Source organism: Nelusetta ayraudi, unplaced genomic scaffold, assembly GCF_046127955.1.
Source record: "Nelusetta ayraudi isolate G7.1 ecotype Tasmania unplaced genomic scaffold, CSIRO-AGI_Nayr_v1 ptg000033l, whole genome shotgun sequence".
In the NCBI taxonomy this organism is placed as follows: domain Eukaryota; kingdom Metazoa; phylum Chordata; class Actinopteri; order Tetraodontiformes; family Monacanthidae; genus Nelusetta; species Nelusetta ayraudi.
In genome coordinates this window covers 2161986-2182207 of record NW_027466083.1, presented here as the reverse complement: position 1 = coordinate 2182207, position 20222 = coordinate 2161986, and the positions used below count along the sequence as shown (strand labels likewise).

General features: G+C 41.9%; 2 protein-coding genes across 2 annotated transcripts in view; one reads left to right on the top strand and one right to left on the bottom strand.

Moving 5' to 3' along the window:
• Positions 1-20222, bottom strand: part of toe1 (target of EGR1, exonuclease) — a 314622-nt gene that overhangs the window by 32598 nt on the left and 261802 nt on the right. The window lies entirely within an intron of this gene.
• Positions 4512-6046, top strand: LOC142891603 (gastrotropin-like). Its single transcript, XM_076031258.1, has 4 exons — positions 4512-4670; positions 4881-5056; positions 5143-5232; positions 5898-6046. Exons 1-4 carry the CDS (start codon positions 4604-4606, stop codon positions 5946-5948), a joined length of 384 nt encoding a protein of 127 aa, XP_075887373.1. The 5' UTR covers positions 4512-4603; the 3' UTR covers positions 5949-6046.

The following is a 20222-nucleotide window of genomic DNA, read 5'->3' as shown; positions in this document are numbered from 1 at the left end:
GAGCAAGAATGAATGAATGAATGAATGAATGAATGAATGAATTGCACCACTAACTTAAAAAAAAAAAGAAAAAAAAAAAAGATGCAGTTGTCCCACATCCCACATGAATGAGACATATGGTTTGTCCAGTCAGCTTGTCAGTTTTTCATCTCCTGTCCAAACTCTTTCTTTGGGCTCTTTCCCAGATGGACGCACGACACACAGTAAATCCAAAGGATTTAGGAAACGTTCCATCTGTTGTAGCCATGTGACAGATGCAGAGAATCTGAAAGACAAGAGAAATCTCAGCATTTACCTTCAAGTGAGGCTGAATCTGCGCGCGCATGTACTGATATAATAAATTGTTCTGACAACAAAGAGTTTTATACTCGTGTCTTTTCACCAGTTGTTTTTTTGTTTTTTTTTAATTCTTCTTCAAACTATTATTTCAACTATACCGGCAGAGAAATCAAAGCATACAAACAGGTACTGGGAGGTCGCAGGGTCAATCGCAACAAATGATTCATACACACAACAACAATGCAAATAATTAATAACAAGAGATATTGCATCGACTTAATTGTGGGCAGTGGGAGCAGTGTGCAGACCCCATGGTGAGAAGTGTTCCCAAAGGGTGGATATTTAGAACAGAAACATGCACACACACACACACACACACACACACACACTTTTTCACATGGGAACAAACTTTCTTTCTCTTTTCACTCTCTCTCGTTCTATCACACACACACACACACACACACACACACACACACACACACACACACACACACACAGGCTACAGTTGCATCACCAGTGAATTACCATGCCGTTCCGCGTTATTAAACATGACACTCGGCCCAGATAATGGAGCCTTTCTTCATCTCAATTTGGAAGGCTAATCTTATTGCTTTGATTAGCAGCAGCCCCATTTGCATATCAAGGACTCGCCTCCTTTAATTCCTCCATCGCAAATCCCCTCTTTATAGCTGTAGATAAAAGGAATCTATCTATATGTATCTTTCTTTAGAATCTTCCTCCCCTTCCCCTCTCTTTCTCTTCGTTAACTCCTTCCCCTGCTCAGACTCTTCTTTTTTTTTTCCCTCCACCCTGTTTTCCACGGTCGGCATCGGCTCGGCTAAGTTTATTTCCCTCCATTTGCACGGGATTGGAGCGTGCCTGCGTCAAACACGAAGCACAGGGATGCTGGAGCAAAGCGTGACTTCATCTAAATGTGATTTGACATGATGGTCAGTAACCCTAGTTACTCATTGTCAATTGGGATTCCCACTGTGTCAAAGACAGGAGGCAAAAAGAGAACGTCGGAACAGCAAAAGTTTTCATGGCAAATAAAGTCTAAGGACAACGACTGCAATAAAGTTAACGAGTGCACTTTGCTCACTTTAAACGACTGTCAATGGGGAGATGACCTTGAGACAAAATAAAGAATAAAAAAAGAGCACAACCATATATACTATATAAAAACGCCACACAATATGTTCATGATCATGAAATGAAGAATTTTATTTTCTGTCCATGTTCTTTGAGTGCTTACCGTGCACTCTGGCTGGAGAGGATGCTCGATGCTCCCAGTTGCCTTGTCCTCACCCTGGACTAGTCACCAGTCCATCGAGGGGGAAACACAGGGGGACAAACAACCACCCACAACTGAGTTAGTTGCCAGTTAACCTATCATGAGACCATTTGGGAAAATTAAACAAAGAGCTATCCAAGACAAAGTCAAGCGTCAACGGAAGAAACATGAACGTGATGGTAAAAAGAACTGCTGCGATGCAGAATGGAGGGAGCTCAGGGTCAGTTGCAGGCTGACATCATGTCAAACCAAGCTGATGCTTGCACTGACAGGGGGCACCATGGTGAACTGACGATGATGATGATGATGATGTGTGTGTGTGTGTGTGTGTGTGTGTGTGTGTGTGTGTGTGTGTGCGTGTGCGTGTGTGAGTGTGTGAGTGTGTGAGTGTGTGTGTATTTTAATTGCATCTGTGCTCACGTGGTGTTCCGTAAGTATGACACACAATAATAAAACAGAGTCCGAGATAGCGGCTGTCTTTTATAGAATGTCAGACAGTACAGTTTTTTATGTATCTGTAAAGTGCTTCAAGGCTACGTAGAGTCTCATTGTTGCTTCAGGACACCTATCAGGGATTTAGAGGAAAAGGCTTCATTGTGGGAGACTGACGTTAAGTGCAGCATTAAAAAAATGATCTGTCTACAGTTTTGTCAGCAGTGAAAGCTTGAGATGATTCAGGCTTGTAGTCACCTTAAAGGGACATTTCACTTCTAAACCACTTTTTGCTCTTGTGAACACCATTTCATTTTGATATTTTATATAGCCAGGAAAACAGACACAAAAAAAATCAACCCATGCAAACTTCAAAACGTACTAGACTCCCTTTATAACATGTCTGTTTCTTTATGGAGATGATTTATGTCTTTAGTAACAAAGCTAACATCTTTGTTGTTGTTGTTTTTTTGTGGTTTCACTACCTAGTGCTGAAGACATGCAGTGAGTCAGACTGAAATGTCATAGTATATTAACAAAATGAAATAACTTCAGACCCACTGAACATTAGAAGCACTTTATCTGTAAAGCAACTGATGGGTGTGTTTTAACAGTGACTCTAACGTCAAGTTTAAAGTCGAATTGGTGTGTATGAGGTGGAGGTTGGACACTTTATTTTTTAAAATGCAAAAATCTAAATAATAAAGCAAGCAATTTGAAAACGATGTTCACACGAGTTAGGAGGACACAAAGTTGCCACCAGCATTTTCTCTTTGTGAAAGTTTTTGTTTAAATCATTTCCCAAGTCGCTGGCAATCAACCTTTCTATATTTCTTCCTTCTTTTAATTTTTTTTTTTTATAATGATGGTTTTGAGGACTGTGACATTTAGGGGAATGTGTGATAATGTAAACTTAATCAGCACTGAGACCTTTTGACAATCAAGTGAAATGCTAATGTGATGGCTGGTTGGTATTTTCAAGTGAACCGCTGACTGATTGTCTTTTTATTGAACCATTAAAACGGCACTCAATGGCACCACGCAGAGAAGCATGTCATCAGCATATTTGCTCAACGTTTACCAGCTTTTTTCTCCCTTTAAGAAAAATCTTATGCCACAATTGACTGACATGGCAAGGCCACATATGAATATCACAGAAATTCCAAATTGATCACACGGGTCATTGACCTGACACCCTACCCTGGTTTTTGTTTTGTTTGGACAACACAATCACGTAAAACCAACAATAAAACAACACACTGCAGGTGCGTCTAAAGCATCTGCCAAGACTTTAGTAAGTAAGGCACACTGATGATTTGTATTCATTTCTCAGAACCTACTGCAGCTGTATTACAGTCCATTTATTTGCACAACTGCAATAGCATAAATAAATATTTATTAAATTTAGCCAGACTTTTTCAAACAAGTTATCCAAGGGAAAAGATGCTTATTTTCTGCCTTTTATTAAGCTCTCGCTGTCAGACTGACCATCTAAACACTTTAAATGCATCATCCAAATTCAAAACAAATGTGTATGGCATTTGTATGTATATTATTTTGGCTCATTTGTACATTTTTCATCATCATAAGTCAGAGGCCTGTATTTATGTATTTATATTTCATATTTTACACATTTTGTACACTAATTACTGAAGTTCATTTTTAATTTCCTTCAATTTTCACATTTTCGTATGTTTCAGAATTTATCCTGAGCATTTATAGAGCTGAAATCAAATGTTGTTGCTCTGTACAACCTATTCTATTCTATTCCATTCCATTCCACGTATTCTATTAAATGACAAGAACACTCGGCTTTTTAGGCCACTACTATTGAATGAAACAAAGGAAAATAAACATTCTCAAAGAGCAAGCTCTTGAATACAGCTTAAAAGAAGTCATTGGTTTGCACTTTTAACTTTTGATGCATTACTGTGAGTTTTGAGAGGCCAATACACCAAATATGCACTGCGTGTTTTGGTAATAGCTACATAATAGCCTCTCTGAAATTTTTTTCTTTTTTTTTTTTTTACAGTTTGTGTCCTCAGGTTGGCAAGTTGACGAGCAGGTAAACCACAACATTGATAAAAGATGTGATGAGTGACTTTACTCTCCTCACGCCCTTTGTCTCCAGTGTCGCCCTGCAGGGAATCCACACTGATCCACCGGCAGATACGGCCGTTAACAATACAAGATAAAAACGGGCCACTAAATCAACGCATTGTGTTTTAAAACAAATCTTACTTTCATTTAAATTTAGAGCGCTGGCAGTTAAAGCGGCAAACGTGTGGCCATAAAGCGGAGTTCATTGACCGGGAGGTGAGGTTGCCGACTGGCCCTGATGAGCAGTCAGCGTTTTATTCACTGACTGGGATGCCCATAAACGGCCCATTTGTTCAGGTTATTGCCCTCTCCCTCGTAGGCTATTGTGCTCATCATCTCCAGTTGTAATGGTCCTCTTGAGTCACCACATGCAGATGAGGGAGGTGGCCAGGCGGTTGTGCACAATATAAATGACCGAGGGACCGACGCTCGGCACCTCACTCTTCCTTCGCTCGCCTCAGCATCTCTACTCGCCTCCGACCAACTAACACCACCGCCATGGCCTTCGCCGGAAAATGGGAAGTAGAGTGCCAGGAGGGTTACGAGGAGTTCTGCAAGCTGCTCGGTGAGACAGAAACTAAACCTGCAACACGTTAACTGTTGATTTTATGAAATGCACAACCTTGTTTTTACTTTTAGTCCTCAAAGATCCTTTGCTCTTTGTTCAGGCTGCACTTGTAAATAAGAATAAGTTTGTAATTGCTTGCCTGGTTAAATAAAGGTTACGTAAAAAAAAAAAAAAACCCTCTATAACCGCACCAATCGCCCCCTGCAGGCATCCCCGACGACATCATCGCAAAGGGCCGCGACTACAAGATGATCACTGAGGTCACCCAGTCCGGCGAAACCTTCACCTGGACCCACATCTACCCAAGAGACGCCAAAGTCACCAACAACTTCACCGTCGGCAAGGAGAGCGACATGGAGACCATCGGAGGGAAGAAATTCAAGGTAGGAGGGAGGAGCCGAGCGACTGGACGTGGCGTGAGGCGCGAGGCCCTCGACTCAACCCTCTTCCTGTGTCTCTTCCCCCTCAGGCCACTGTGACCATGGACGGAGGCAAGCTGTGCGTCACCTTCCCCAACTACCACCACACCTCCGAGATCTGCGGGGGCAAGCTCGTCGAGGTAACCACGCCCACTCGCACACAGCAGCCGTTATTCTGCTGAGTCGTTAACGTCATATAATATGAAAGTATGATTTACCTTTTGGCTAACAAGGGACACGGTATCACGAGGTGAAGTGAACCAGCTCAAACACTTTCACAGAGTCGCTTCTGACTTTTTACTTCCTCACTCAGTATGGTGGCAATGTTCAGTTTGTTTGCTTGTTTTTTTTTTCATTTCTTCTTTAAAAAATTTCTGACATACATGAATCACAGGGATAGTTCTGAAGCTCTTGAAGCCAAATGTGTTCATTTGAATTTGAAAAAAATGCCACAAAAAAACAAAACAGAACAAAAAAACAAAATAACAATTTGTGAGCAAATATCACAAAATATGTGTGATGAAAAGTGTTGAACTTGTTCTGAACTGCAGCCAGGTGACAAAAACAACAATACGTTCAGTTTAGGAGGGGCCTCTGCTGTAAAGACCTAGGCCATGCTAAATACAGCTGTCATTTTGCAGTGGCAACTTACAAATGCACATAATAAATCCAAGACATTATTATTATTATCATTATTATCATTATTATTATTATTATTATTATTATTATTATTATTATTGTTGTGTTTTCCCCCTTGTCACTTTCTGTGCTCTAATAATTCACTATTCATTCCGTCTCTCTCCAGACCTCCAAAACCGGCTCTGTGGTGTTCAAGAGAACCAGCAAGAAGCTGTAAATGCAGACCGACCTGAGACCTCCTGCAGTAATCACAGAGACCTCGAAACCACGGCTACAATATCAATAAACCGAAGGTCTTAAACTTGAAAAACCCTGTGGTGTGTGTGCTTCTCTTTGTGCGAGCGCAAGAAAGTGAGACACTGCTCCTTTTAAAATTGCGAGTCCATACAGGAATCAGTTACAAGGCCTTCTGACTAATGCCAAAAGCTTTAAAGCGAGTCGGTGATCCAGCTTTGCAGAGTTTTGGCAGCAGATGACTTCTATTAAAATGTTTGGCTCCTAACAGCATTCTTAGCAGAAGCGAGTTAACCTACGAGCCCCATAAAGCCGCCTCTCCAGATAGCGTTCAAGCATTATCGTCTCTGAAATGTATATATGACTCCAATTACAAAGCAGAAAACGCTGTTCCTCCTCCAGTATTTAAGAGGGAGGATGTTTCTTAGAGACTTCGATTAGAAAGTTCTGACATTTTGCTGGTTGTAGACAGTAGAGTAGAATAACAGCCGTCGTCATTTCAGATGAAGCAGTCCTGGAACATAAACCTTTCAACATTTGTGTCCCAATAAATGTCCAAGAATTAATGAAAACATTCGATATGGCTGCAATACTGAACTATGAAGTAATAGCTTAGCTGCATTTAGATATTACACTTTGACACCTCTGCCGTCATTATTAGCGTCTGTATTTGACAGACTTTTTTTAATGGTATTATGGGACCGAATACGTGCCACTTTCATCTGGGCTGCCCTCATCCACTAGAGGGTTGAGTGCTACATTACCAAGCAGGCCGTTTATTCTCTGACTGTCAGTGAAAATGCTCTCTGTTGGATTATGTCACCCTAGTAATGGCAGCGTCGCTAAAGGAGCAAGACACGAGCAGTAAATCAGCCGGCGGCCCCCGTCTGTGCCAGAGGTGCAGCTCGCAGACATAAATTAAGCCTGATCGTAGACGCTCTTGTTGCTTATTAGGTTCCTGGATAGCAGGGGCACTGTGCTGGGGGGGGGGCTGAGAGGACAACACACTGTGGGTGGTGGGCTTCTCATTACGTTAATGTCCTTCTCTTACCTGCACAGAGAGAAATCCATAGTAATGATGCCATTGGAATTGACTTCGACGCATCATTGATTGACTTTGCTCAGAGTCTGCACAACTTCACAATGCTTCTAAATTCTCTTTGACATCTCCCTGTTTTCTGGTTTAAATAACAAATATCTGCATTAACGTTAATACGCAATAAGTTCTTTTCTTTGGCAGCAACATTGAAATTATAGATTTAAAGGAGCAGGAAGGTTTTGTTTCCACCACTTGGGAGCTAGCTGAACATAGCATGCAACCAAAACAAAGGCTTCAGGAGCGGCACCTCCTCACCTCCTATCATCTCCATGGCTTTGCCCCCCCCCGCTCTTAAAAGCAAAGCAATGACCACCCACTGAGCGAACCAGGAAAATGTCAAGTGACTGTGTAAGTATGTAATGCTGCAAATGTGTGAATGTCAAGCGAAGGAGCTGGCCATGCTAACGCTAACGCTAAGCTAAATTTATGCTCGTTATGACAAAATCTGGAGGGATCAGTCTATCGATTGTGGTTCCCTTGGAAACATGACATTCTAATGCAGTTTTCTAAGGTCAAACTCCAGATTTGGAGTTCTATATGTCATTTATATTAGCTCATGTTAGCATGCATTTGGAGCCTGTTTTGTGCGATTTGCATGTCTTTCCTGAGGTTGCAGAGTATTGACCTGTTGTAGGGGCAGTTGCTTTTCACTCTGTCTGTGACACGGCAACTTTGAAGAGGCAGAGATTGACGCGCATCAACTTGCAAGCCGCTCCGGCTTTGTGAACAAAAGAATAGAAAGTTCTGAAAATCAAGAGGCAGAGAGGGAGTGTGATGTGACTCTCAACCCCAGATGAAGTAACACAACCAGAGGTTTACATCGCAATTTGTATTACCATACATCACAAACATATCACTTGCTACCCCTATAATGTTTACATAACCAGATAACAGAAGCATTACATGTGTGAAGTGGGAAAAACATGTTGCCAGGGAGGCTGGTTTCACCGGGATGTGTGTTGTATTTGTCTATCGCGTATGAAACAAATAATTGACAAGCATGTAGGAGCTGCCAAAGGCTTGTTATGAATTTATGAATGAGCTGCTAGCGTACTGTCCTCCTGCCTGGCAGGATCTCGCCTTTGTGTTCCGTGTAGGTCAGTTGTGAGTAACAAATCCTCATGGTCGTATTATATGTATTTTAAGTGACAAACTGCAAGATAAGAAGAAGATAAGAAGATGTCAAGGCAATGCACTCCATTCATTATATTTTCACAAGAAAAAAAAGGACAAAGGACATTGTGACCGGGCCCACAATGTGTTTCTTTTCCAGTTTACGATTATATATTATTTGAGTCCAAAAGGTCATCTTCGTTTAGTGTTGCCTGACATTTTTGTTCTTTTCTCTGCCGCCACCACTGCCCCCAGTGGACGGGTGTGACATTGTGACTGTTGGCAGTCATGCTCTATTTTTTTTTCCTAATTGTACTTTTATATTGTACTTATTTTTGACTTCATTGGTGGTGAAACATTGATGATGGCAGGCCAACGTTCGCTCTGAAAGTTATTTTTATTTTCCCCCTCCCCACATTGTCACCCTTTCACCCGTCTCTATTTTTATTTTCCAAAATGTACTGCCCCTTGTTCTTTACCTCCCCCATTCAACCCCCCTCCCCCCCTCCGCCCATGTCTTTTCCCACCTCCTTTCTCCCCCAACGTCTGTCTCATTCCACATCTACCCTATTTCTCTGTGGCTTCCAGCCAAGCAAATAATCAGTTAATTAACCAGCTCAGTCCCAGGATCATTGTAGCAGCCCTCAGAGGAGCACTGTAAAGGCCCTCGTGTCTCTAAATTTACAGCTTCATTAAGTGGACTGGAGTAAGGTACCAATCTTTTGAATAAAATTGCCCGGCCACAGCCTCAGTGCATACGTGCACGCGTGTGCGTGCCCGCGCTGCGGCCTTGACTCGAGAGCTGGTGACTCAATAGCTCCCTAATGAAAACAAAATCTCCCTCTTTTTTTTCCCCCCGCCTGCGAGGTGGCGATTGTTTTGTTGTAATAATGAGACACCCTCTCTCGCTGGCACTGGCGCAATCAAGATCTTTTACTGAAAATTAGGGTTGGAAGGCAACAAGCAAGGTGTCGGTTGAGTGTGTTTGTGTAGCTCCCTGCTGGCGCAATCACCGTGCAATAGCACTTCCTTTGTCCTCCCTGACAAACAGGCCTAATTCGCCATTTCCAAGGCTGCCGGCTCTGATTGGCCATTCTGCTCGTGTGATTGCCGTCCGTCCAGGCAACCAGAAGTGGACAGCAAACAGCACTCTCGCACGTCTTCGTAATGTCCTTGCTGTTTTCAGACCACAGTTCCACGAATGACCACTTGAGACTGGCTTGCAAAATGGGAGCCTTTCATGCCACAGATGTTAACTGGCCTGGTTAAAAAGAAAGTAACAAAACATTAATGCAAGCTATAGAAGGTATTTCATCACTATGAGGACTACAGCAATTTCTAAGAAAAAAAAGAAATAGTCTGTGAATTTTCTTATAGGGCTCAAATTCTTCGTAGTAATCTTATACATGCGATTGACCAGCTACATTTTAACTCCACTGTCCTTTGCTACGATGTTCCCAGAGGATCATTCAGCCTCTGTCGTCATCAAGAAGTACCCAATAGCCTTAATTTCACCTTGAGGGGCCAATCAGAGTGGCTGGTTGTAGACGAACTCAGGCCAAGGGATTAGATCACCTATAGAGCTACACATCAAGCTTTCACAATTACAACACACACTGCTGATCATACAAATGAAAGGAATTAACCCCAACAACTTATCAGATTCCAAGTTAAGTGACAAACTGCCCACTGGCCACTAAGAGCTACTTATGTTAAGGTCTGAGGACGACTTATCAAGACTAAACAGTGACACAGTAAATGAGACCACAGTTAAAAACCACAGCAACAGCAGCAGCTGTAGAGTAACAGGCTAGACATGCATGCAAAAAAGCAGCTGTGGTCTGCCAGAGAGGCAGAATGACTCCTTGCCCTGTGCTCGAGAAAAAAAGAGATGGTTCACTTAAGTCATTATTGAGGAAAGCAGAGCAGACCTTCTAAATAATGTGGTTAATTCAGAAAAAAAATATTTTTATTTTTTATTATTATGTGTAATATTGCCTGCAGGGAGTGAGAGCCGACTGCAGATTAGCCGCCCACGTGCACACGCCTACTCACACACATCGTATAAATTATTGGTATTTGTGAGGTATCTTTGTTGTTTGAACAGCTTGGTGTTGCAAACTTAGCCTTTGTTTCTTAAAGGAAGTTTTTACTTTTACCTGACTAGACGCTCACCCACTGCAGCCTGAGATACCCTTAGAAAACACTTTTATTTCGAAAAGGAAAGAAAATGCAAATGCGGGCAACATTAAAGACTCTCAAACCAGATGTTATGTTTGAATGCCAGTGAAGTGTACACAAATCACACAAAGGCTATAGAGTGGCATACTGTACACAGCACACAGTTGGCTCATTAGTGTTATCAAAGAGCAACACGCAACTTGGCAGCTTAAGTTGCAAAGCACTTAAAGCGTTGTATGAACAAACTTATCATGTTTAGATAACCCACATTACTCCATTAATCAAATATCAAACTGTGCAAAGCAAACACAAATATCATCCAACACAAGTTCATTAAATACTTTAATGTAAAGTAATTCAACTTTAGCTAGTATTGTCTTTTAAAGTAATGAAACCACTGTTGATGGCGTGAAACCATTCTGACACTCTGTTCAATTTTTAAAATAAACAATGTTTACCTGGGAAAAGAAAGTTGGTCGGCCTGCTTTGAATGTGACAGGCCGAACGTCTTTCAAACCAACCAACCAACCAAACAAACAGACAGCCTTTTTGAAAGGGCCTCCTCCCCTTTTGGAAGATTTTTTTTTTATGACTATTTCACAGATGAACACATGGAAGCTTTCCAGTGACATGGGAAATGCTCCATATGGCACGTCAGGTTAGCTACCAGCGGTTCCCCCGATATGACAATGACCAGTTGCCTTTAATGGATTTAACGAAAAAGGATCCATCGTCAGCAATAATCTCTTGTTAATCAGGCCGCTCTCCCTATATTCTGTTTCAGTCGCAGCAACACTCTAAAGAACACGGACGCATTAGGAAAAGTCTTTTTTTTTTTATTTTTAGGAATGCGTGAGCTAAAGAGTCAGTGGTACAAAACTAAAAACATCAAGTGAAAGAACAAAGCCTAGATATGATAATGAATAGGTGACATATCACACTGTGACTGGCACGCTTGGGCATTAATAACCTGGAATTACCTGCGATAACCATGGTAACACTGGCAATTTGCTTGAGGTGCAAGTGAAATGTGGTTGGCCAGTGTGAATGAAGACGGAAAACCAGGGCCTTTCATGTGTGCTACTAAACAATCCTGCTAAATTTAATCCCATTCACTTCTGTTAATTACATGCATTGATAGCACTTCAGTCTGTCACAATGACACCCCCCCCAGTTTCCCCTTGCCCCCAGACCGTTCTTAGCATTTTAGCCCCATGCGGCACTCATTCTTTATACTCTTTAATATATAGACCATTTAACCACACAAACCTCACTTTTTATGGCCTTTTACTCGAGGTCGATATTAATTTAATGAATGTTAGTGAAATTAAATTGAACAAGGCCTTTCCTTTTGCCAGCGCACACCTATATTTGTCACAATAGTTTGCAGGGGGGCAAATTGTTTAGAGTGTACAGCTCAGTGGCGACGTCCTTTTTTCTGCTTCCACATGTTCATCCTCAATTTCCAAAACCTTCACAGTCGATGGGCCTTAAGATTTACCGGAACACTTCCCTTTAATTTTTTTTTTTTTTACCATTTATGTACATTGACTTGATTTGACAAGAAGTGAGCAAATGCTCACCTATTATTTATTTATGTATGAATTCTTCTTCTCATTTTTATTATCATTTACAAAAATGCTTTGAAATGATAGAATTGGATAAAATAGAACAAAATAACTTTACCTCCATTGTACCGAATGAAATTTCAATCATTTTTGTGACAAGCTAAAAAATGGTAAAATAGACAAATAGAAGACACACATGAAAACAATATAAAAGACACATAGGTTAACAGTATGCGGATGTTCAAAATGCACGACCTGTTGAAGACAGAGGTGTGTGTATTGTGAAAATCGCTCCGTATCCAACGGTATTTAATGTAAAAATGGCTGTGGGGTAGAAACTTTGATGACCCTGTAGCGTCTGAATGATGGAAGCCTTTCAGCTAGCAGGCTACACAGCAAAGTGTCATCGCAGGACCAGTGTGTGTGCGTCAACAACAACTGGTGCACTGACACTGTGACTGTAGGAGTGTGTAACTGTTAAATGTAGACCCGTCTACTGTACCACCCTAGAGAGTTTACCGTGGTCATGTCGACTGCTGTTTGCCTACCACATGCTAATACTAACTCGGCAAAGTTTGGCAAGGGTAGAGAAAATGTAGTCATTCCAAGTTAACAGGTATGCACATATGCACACATGTCCAGAAAGGACAACAAGAACCGAGCGTAAGTTTGTGTTGTCTGTACAGTCGTCATTCTTTTAGTCCTGCGGTGGATTTGGATCCGCTCCTGCACTCAAACCCACTCAAACCTATCGTCTCTAAGAGGAATGTGAAAGAGGAGATAACAGAGGGAGTTGTCGCTGTGATAGTCTTCTCACTTGCATAACACACTTTTTGATTGCCGTGTGTAGCAAATGCTTGTATTCCTTCCAATTTTTTCATCAGTATAAATCAACTCAAATGCAGTCATGTACCGTGCAAAAAACACAACTCTTGTTTTATATCCAGAGAAGAGTTTTGTCCATCCGTTATATATTTAGCGATGATGATGCAGAAAATTGTACTGGAAATGTGAAAGAAAAAACAACAACACCTACATAGGCATACAAAAGTCTGGCGCCCATAATGTTGTCCTTTATGGCACAAAACAAATGGTATGCATGAAGTGATCTTACTTGGGTACTTGGGACAATTGCACTCATTCTGAAGTGATTGCTGACGCATTGACGGCGAGATAAAACAGGGACTGGGTCTGAAAGCAAAATCTTTCCATCTTAATGAGCAACGGACCATGTGTTCTAACGTCAACTTGTTGAACTCACCCCCACATAATCTGCTTCTGATTCCATGGGTACATGAGAATGCAGAAAGCTTGCATTGTTTGAACCTTTTTGAGCGACTCTTAGAGTGACGCACTCGTAATCCCTGACATGGAATTAAAGCACATCCATCATACATGTTAATTTTCACACAAGACACTCAAAGAGGACACCCGTTGTGTACATGGTATTGACTCCAACCATTGGTGTCCCCCTTTTTGTCCATCAGAAAGCAGGCTTGTCACGTATTCATCCATCTCTCCATCCAGAGAGGCTGACTTGTCTTGCCCTGCAGCCCAGCACAGGACCTCTCCCTGGGGGACAGTGGCCAGCTTTGTTCCCCCACAATGCCTTGCATTCCCCCAGACCTGCCCTGGTTCCCTTGCATGCCTTCTCTGTGGGCCGGCAGGATAGTCGGCCTGTCAGACAGGGCAACCGGCATCCTCCCAGACAGTCGCCCAGCCATCCAGCCAGCCATTCACGCGATTGAACGGCTGACTTCTTGTACCCCTATGGCCCAGAACAAGGCCTCTCTCTGGGGGACAGTAGTCTGCTTTGTTCCCCCTCCCATCATGCCTCACATTCCCCAGACCTGCCCTGGGTCCCCCCTCAAGGCACAGGGCACTGGGAGGAGCAGGGGCCTCTCTACGCCCCCGTTTCCCCATTTCTCCGCCTGATGCTATCGCTGTTTTAGATCCCTCAGTGCCGCATCACCATCTCTCCCTTTTTTTCATTTCTTTGGGACTCCCCTCTCTGCTCCAAGCTTTTACTGATGCCCTTTCTTTTTCTCCGCAAGCCATAAAACTGACAGTTAACAACCTTGTCTCTCCTCCTTCAATGTCATGCATCCAACTTTCTCTTTTACTCCCACACAATGTTATCGCTCATGCTGCCTTTTCTCTCTTTGTCTCTTTCCCTTTTGCCCGGATCAGTAGCTACAATATCTAAATTGTGTAATTCTTGGGAATGAAATAAAAACACAAATATGTATTAGCCCGTGCATTTAAACTTTCACTTTCTTCGACCCCTTTTTTCAGCTTTTTTTGGTTGGCTATTCTGTAAATTCTCGAGCTTTCAACGTGTCAATGGCTATTTATGCCATTCCACAGTGCAGCCTCAGCAGCATCCACCGCCTCGCCTCCTCCCAGGCACTCAGTCGACTCAATGCACAAAAACCTGATCCAGTGCCAGTGGCTGTCTGTACCTACATCCCACTTCTATTCAGCACGGAGAAGGGTGGAGGCGTAGGCCGTAATTAAAGATGGCGGCACCGCTGTTGGACAATAGCCCCGTGCGCCAGAGGCTTTTATTGCATGTATTTTTCTCAACAGGAGAGTGGGCAGTCTCACCCTCTGTGAGCATTTAATTGGTTTAACAGCTGGAGCGGACGAGAAGGAGGAGAGTCGGTGGCGGGGGAAGTCAGACAGGGAAGAGAAAACAAAGACATGTGAGTTGTCAGAATATTAAGTTCACGGTCTCTGATGCTGATAAGGATGACTTTATATTTTATGCGCCTTAATGGCATTAATCATTTGCAGCCCTGTCACCTGCCATCAGCACACAGTGCTCATTAACACGCGTACTAATTACAATAAGCGTTGTGCTACAGTTTGCACAAGCGAGAACGACACAGCAACACATCGTCGGAGTCTGCGCATGTCCTGGGTGGATTTTTAAAAAAAATGTTCTGTCTACCAGCTAGTCTTGACACCGTGCCTGTGTTTTCCAATGACTCTGTGTTTTTGTGTGCGGGGGCGAGCGTGGATGCTGACAAGTGTCTTTGTCTGTCCTCTGCCAATAAATGAAAACTGGAGCTGAGCCTCAGGGCAAGGTGAGGCCACAATGTTTCCCTGGAGGCTTCCATCTAATGGAGATCCAGTGTTGGGTTGGACGACCAGCCCTCGGGGACACATTGGGGATTAAAAATGTAATCCACTGAACACATTACCACGCACTGGCTGGAAATTGCAATATGCTTTGTAAGTGGCCCCAGCTCTGCAGTTATGCGTACTACGATTTTCTGAAAACAAGGTTGGAGGAGGGAAGTGAGACTGTCGACAGCCAGGAAACATGGAGCTGAGAGATGCCAGGTTCCTTGTTTTCAGTCGGGTTGTTGTCATATCCAATCTGTGTGATAGGAAAAATTTGGGGATAATGTAATTGTATATACACACACATTTACCACATAAAATATCCCCTTTACCTATTACACACAGACTAGTGTTGGACTGTAGTAGCAGTGCAGACACACAACTCATTTTAGTCTTTCCAAAATGAGATTCTCTGGATTGTAAGTGTCCTGGGAGGAATAATATGCAAGCAAGAAAGTAGTTCAGCTCATTCAGCGCCACTAAACACACCTAAACACACTCTCTGCTCAGACTCATTCACAGCAGGGCTGTCATAGTGAACTCTGGTTCATATTCAGGGAAAAGCTGGGTTCATTTGCAGAGGTATAATGAACAATGAAACTCTGACACAGATCAAAGAAGCAAACTCTGGTCAAACACAAAACATCTAATCTAATGAATCGATTATGGAAGTGGACAACAACACAGGGCATTTTTGGTAAACACAACCAAACAAACGATGGGGAGAAAATACTCAGAGTCTGACAGGCGCTAGAAGCTCTAATAGAAATGTGTCCTGGTTAAAAAAAAATTTAATAAATAAAATAAGACAACTACTGGTAGAAGCTCACAAAAATAATACTTTCAGATTAGTTGACCTGAAGAACGTGGTTTCCTTTTTATTGTGTGGCTTGTCTTGCCTCCTTCAGTCGTTTTTTTTGAGTGCATTGTGAAAACAAACTTACACCAGCCGAATGTTGTGACTCCCGGAAGGAACCGAGGCCACAGTCATAACAAATAGCCTAGACTAATCTAAACTAAATGAGATGAAAGTAACAGAGGTTAGAGTTGACAATGAAATGCATTTTGAAGGTTATATATTATTTCTTTTACAATGCTTTTTTCTACTCAAATATCAACAATTAGGGATAAAGTGTAAGCCATTTATGATCCTGAGTGATTTTGCTAATTGAAAGTCGGAATTTACAAGTTGAGGGTGGAGTATTCCATCAGGAAGGCCCGCCCGTAAAGCTGGGATTTTAGGCAGCAAAGTTAAAGGAACCTCAACAAACTAGAGTTTGGTATTAAGTATGAGTGCATCCATTATCGACATTATTGTTGTCTTTTTGCCATTTGGACTGTTTTTGCCCTTTTTATAAAGTCATCCAGACAGTGTTGTGTGGTACCTACATTCACAAATAATGTTCTTTGTGCTTTCACTCGCGACCTAGTCAGCAACAATGCTGTGCAGCTAACAATGCTAATGACAGCAACAGCTACGTATGTCTGTGTTTTTTTTTTTTATGCCTACAGAAATAATGCCATCTAAATCGTGATGTCATTCACCGCATTCTAACTTCTCTGGTAAATAGAATGCATCATATTTCGGGACAAATTCCAGTAGTTTATTCTGCAAACGACTTTGCAGGTATCCACCGGATGCGTTTTGTCGCCTGCACATTTAGTTCTCAATATCCACAATGTGCACGATTATCAACACAAACAAAAAGGCAAATTATAATGCAACTGTGCTCTCTCGTGCCCTCATTATCAGCTGTATATTCATCAATATGCCCTTCTTGTTACTGTCAAGTGTCAGCTTCAGTGGAGGCCTAATGGCCACGGCAGGAGTGTATATTGCAGAGGGATGGATGGTAAACACGTATGATGCGCTGAATGGGACTTTCGCAGCTCTGCTCCAGAGAGAGAAAAGCTTATTTCACACTTCATTTCATTCTAATACCCCCAACAACGGCATGGGAAAGCATACACACTTAGGCGCAAATGAACATCTCCTTGATATCTTCCAGATGTGTGCACACGTACACACACACACACACACACACATGGATGGACCTATAAACACGACACAAATTTGTCACCCACACGCTAATGTTTGGAGGATTAGGAAGAAGGCGGCACAAAGAAGGAGTAATAAATACAGCATGTCAGAATAGCATGTGAAATGATGGTGTTCTCGCCACGTCAGAGCGCATCTCAGATCTTGTGTTCTGAATATCTTTTTTTCACAACAGTATTTTTTTGTGGGCTAGCTAAAAATTAGCACAGCACAGCTCATAAAACCCATGTGCGCACTCCTTGATAAATTCCTCTGAGGTATTGCATAAAGCATTTTAAATCACAATCAGCTATTGGCAAGGAACAAATACAGTATCTACCTCATCTGCGAATGTATAATGTGTTCCATTAAAGAGACGTGATGGTTAAAAGGGTTGCGTAAAAAATAAATTCACCAGGCTCCCTGAACGACTTCAGCGCTGCAAGCAACAAAACACATTGTGTTCAGGTAGTGTTCTCCTCGTTTCTGGACCCTGCCAAAGGTGTGCCACAAGGTTCAGTGCTGGGACTCGTTTATTTTCAATCTGTTTTTATAATCTTTGTAACAACTTGTCAAACTCAATGTATCGTTTTGATGCAGTCAACACCATTGTTTATTGCTGTTCAACCTTACTGTCTCAGGCTGTTGAGTTTTTACAACTGACTGTTGTTTTAAGTGTTGCTTTTAAGTCCAGTCTTTAATAAATGATCTTAAACTGCTTTTAAACACAGATAAAACCAAATTCATGGTATTTCCAAATACAAAGGTGCTACCCCTGAATATTGCAAGTATTCTAACATACAAAGGAAATTACAAGTTATAAAATTACAAGTAAATGGGCTTTATACTTGATCTGGAGCTTTTATTTAAAGCCCATATAAATGATCTGGTCACTAAACTTTAGGTAAGATTGATTTTTTATTTTCTTTTATTTTTCATAGTCAGCCTGCTCCTCTTCCAGGGTCATAGTGCAACGCGCGACAGCGATCTTCTTGCCTGGCTGTGCTGTGCCTGGACTGTGGGGATTTGCTTTATTTGAATGTGTCTCCTAAACATCTTCAGTCCTTGGAGACTGTTTTTCACTCAGCGCTGAGATTTGTCACTGGCAACAGTTGTTTCTGCCACTGAAAACTGTACGCATGGCGAATCGAACTTGCCCTCTCTGAGTGCACGCAGATATGTTCGGCGTTAGGCCTTTACATAGTAAAATTAGGCTGAGTTTTGGGTTTAGCTTCGTGAAAAATGATGATGTATCACAAAGTAGGAAGTAGACGGTCAAACATTAACAGTGACCGCTGATTGTGTCACATTGTTGAGATATATGACTGGCATCTGCATAAGATGTGAAAGTGGATACAAAGCCTGTTTCTAAGATTTTATGGTCACAAAAGTAAAATGTAGTTTTACTTTGTTGTTACATCATAGATGTGTCAGTTTCTCTTCTATTTGATTGCGCAACCCATTGTCCAGATTATATTCTATTGTGCGATGTGCTCGGGCCGCTGCACCATGAGAATGGAAGATTCGCTAATAATGACGTATTCACTGGAGAAAAGGTTTGTCTGATAAATATTTGCTCCGCAGTCGATGGATATTAGATCTCAGAGGCAGAGAAACTAAAATAAGATATGACTTCCATTTAGGCCCTTAATGGTGTCATCCTTTTACATTACCGTGCTTCCTCACTTCTGCGCACGCAGCACAATGCTCAGAAGTTGCCACGGGGGCAGATCATCAGGCTGAAAGATGATGCGAGACATGACATCATTAACAATTCAGGAAATAGAAATACAAAGACAGCGCTGAGGCAATAATCTGAAGTCAATATTTACAATATAAGATGAGCGCAAGTGCTTGTGCGTGTTGTGTACACGGTCAGTCCCAGTTGTGTTGAGTGGCCCAATCCTGTAATTGCAGTGAGCAATTGGAGCTGACACCTTGCGCTTTTCATGTTACCAGTCATTAGGAAGAGTGGGGGGCATTATGAGTGTTATGTCCCACCGTCTCCCTCGTGCACAAAATCCATCCCAGCCTGTCACATTTCATTTATTCAGCCATTGTTGATGCAAGAAAAGAAAAACACTCAAGCATAATTTCACAGATGGGCCCGATTGGACATACTTTGTTTATTAGTTTGGTTATGCATATCACGCGGCAGTCAACACACAGCCAAGCGTAAACCCAAGTATAAGCATAAACAGCCCACAACGCAAAGGAGATGCAACATTCAGGTAAGATTCCTGATTTTGAGGTTTTGCAGGAAGCAATGTGACAAGAATATTGGCAGGTGATATTTGTTGCATAATCCTGTATTGTATAACCTTTTTCCGTGATGATGGATCCAATAGAGGAGACCTACAGAAGTCAAAATATAAAACATGTTTTCTTTTTGTGGGTTGTTTAGCACAATAGCACTGGGATGATAGTTTGGTACTGCAAGTACTGCGTACACGTATGTATTGGCAGCCAAGTGATTTTTAGTGCTAAATTTAAATAAAAATGTTTCATTCAAAAAATATTTTAATAGAATGAATCATTTATTTATTACTTTAACAAAAGACTCATCTAGTTCAAGTGTCAGAACAGCCAAACCACTTCCTCAAGCAAATTTGTATTGTGTCCTGCATAGCGAGTGACAGAACTATGATTGGGTTCTTCTTAAAGAGCCGTTCAGTAGATTTGGATTGGATTTGCCGACTTGGACTTCGAATAACAAATCTGAACAGAACATGCAAACTCATCACACGAAGGCCCGGGCCTCTGGATTGAACCCACAACTGTCTTGCTGTGAGGAGACAGTGCTAACCGCTGCACCACCTTGCAAACGTAAACTATTCATAAGAACTAAATTTCTTGATTGAAATTGATTTTTTTTTAATGAGAAAATAAATAACATTGTATATGTACTTGTGTAACTCTAATCTCACTAAAACTTGCAAAGTGTTGATAAATCTAGACTCCTTCGAAAAAAGAAAAAGAAAACACCCTGTTGGTATTTGATAGCCCAATACTCAGCAAACACAGACAGAAAGAGAAAACCTCCCTCTCTGTTTTGTCAGGACAAGTCCTGGGATTGAATGTGAGCCATCTGGTGCTATGCTCACCACTGGGAGGAGGGGCCATAGAACA

Excerpts from the sequence above, each read along its gene's own strand:
- LOC142891603 (XM_076031258.1), top strand. The coding sequence starts at position 4,604 with ATGGCCTTCGCCGGAAAATGGGAAGTAGAGTGCCAGGAGGGTTACGAG. Across the intron at positions 5,057-5,142 it reads TCGGAGGGAAGAAATTCAAG|GCCACTGTGACCATGGACGG; the intron begins GTAGGAGGGAGG and ends CTTCCCCCTCAG. Across the intron at positions 5,233-5,897 it reads GCGGGGGCAAGCTCGTCGAG|ACCTCCAAAACCGGCTCTGT; the intron begins GTAACCACGCCC and ends GTCTCTCTCCAG.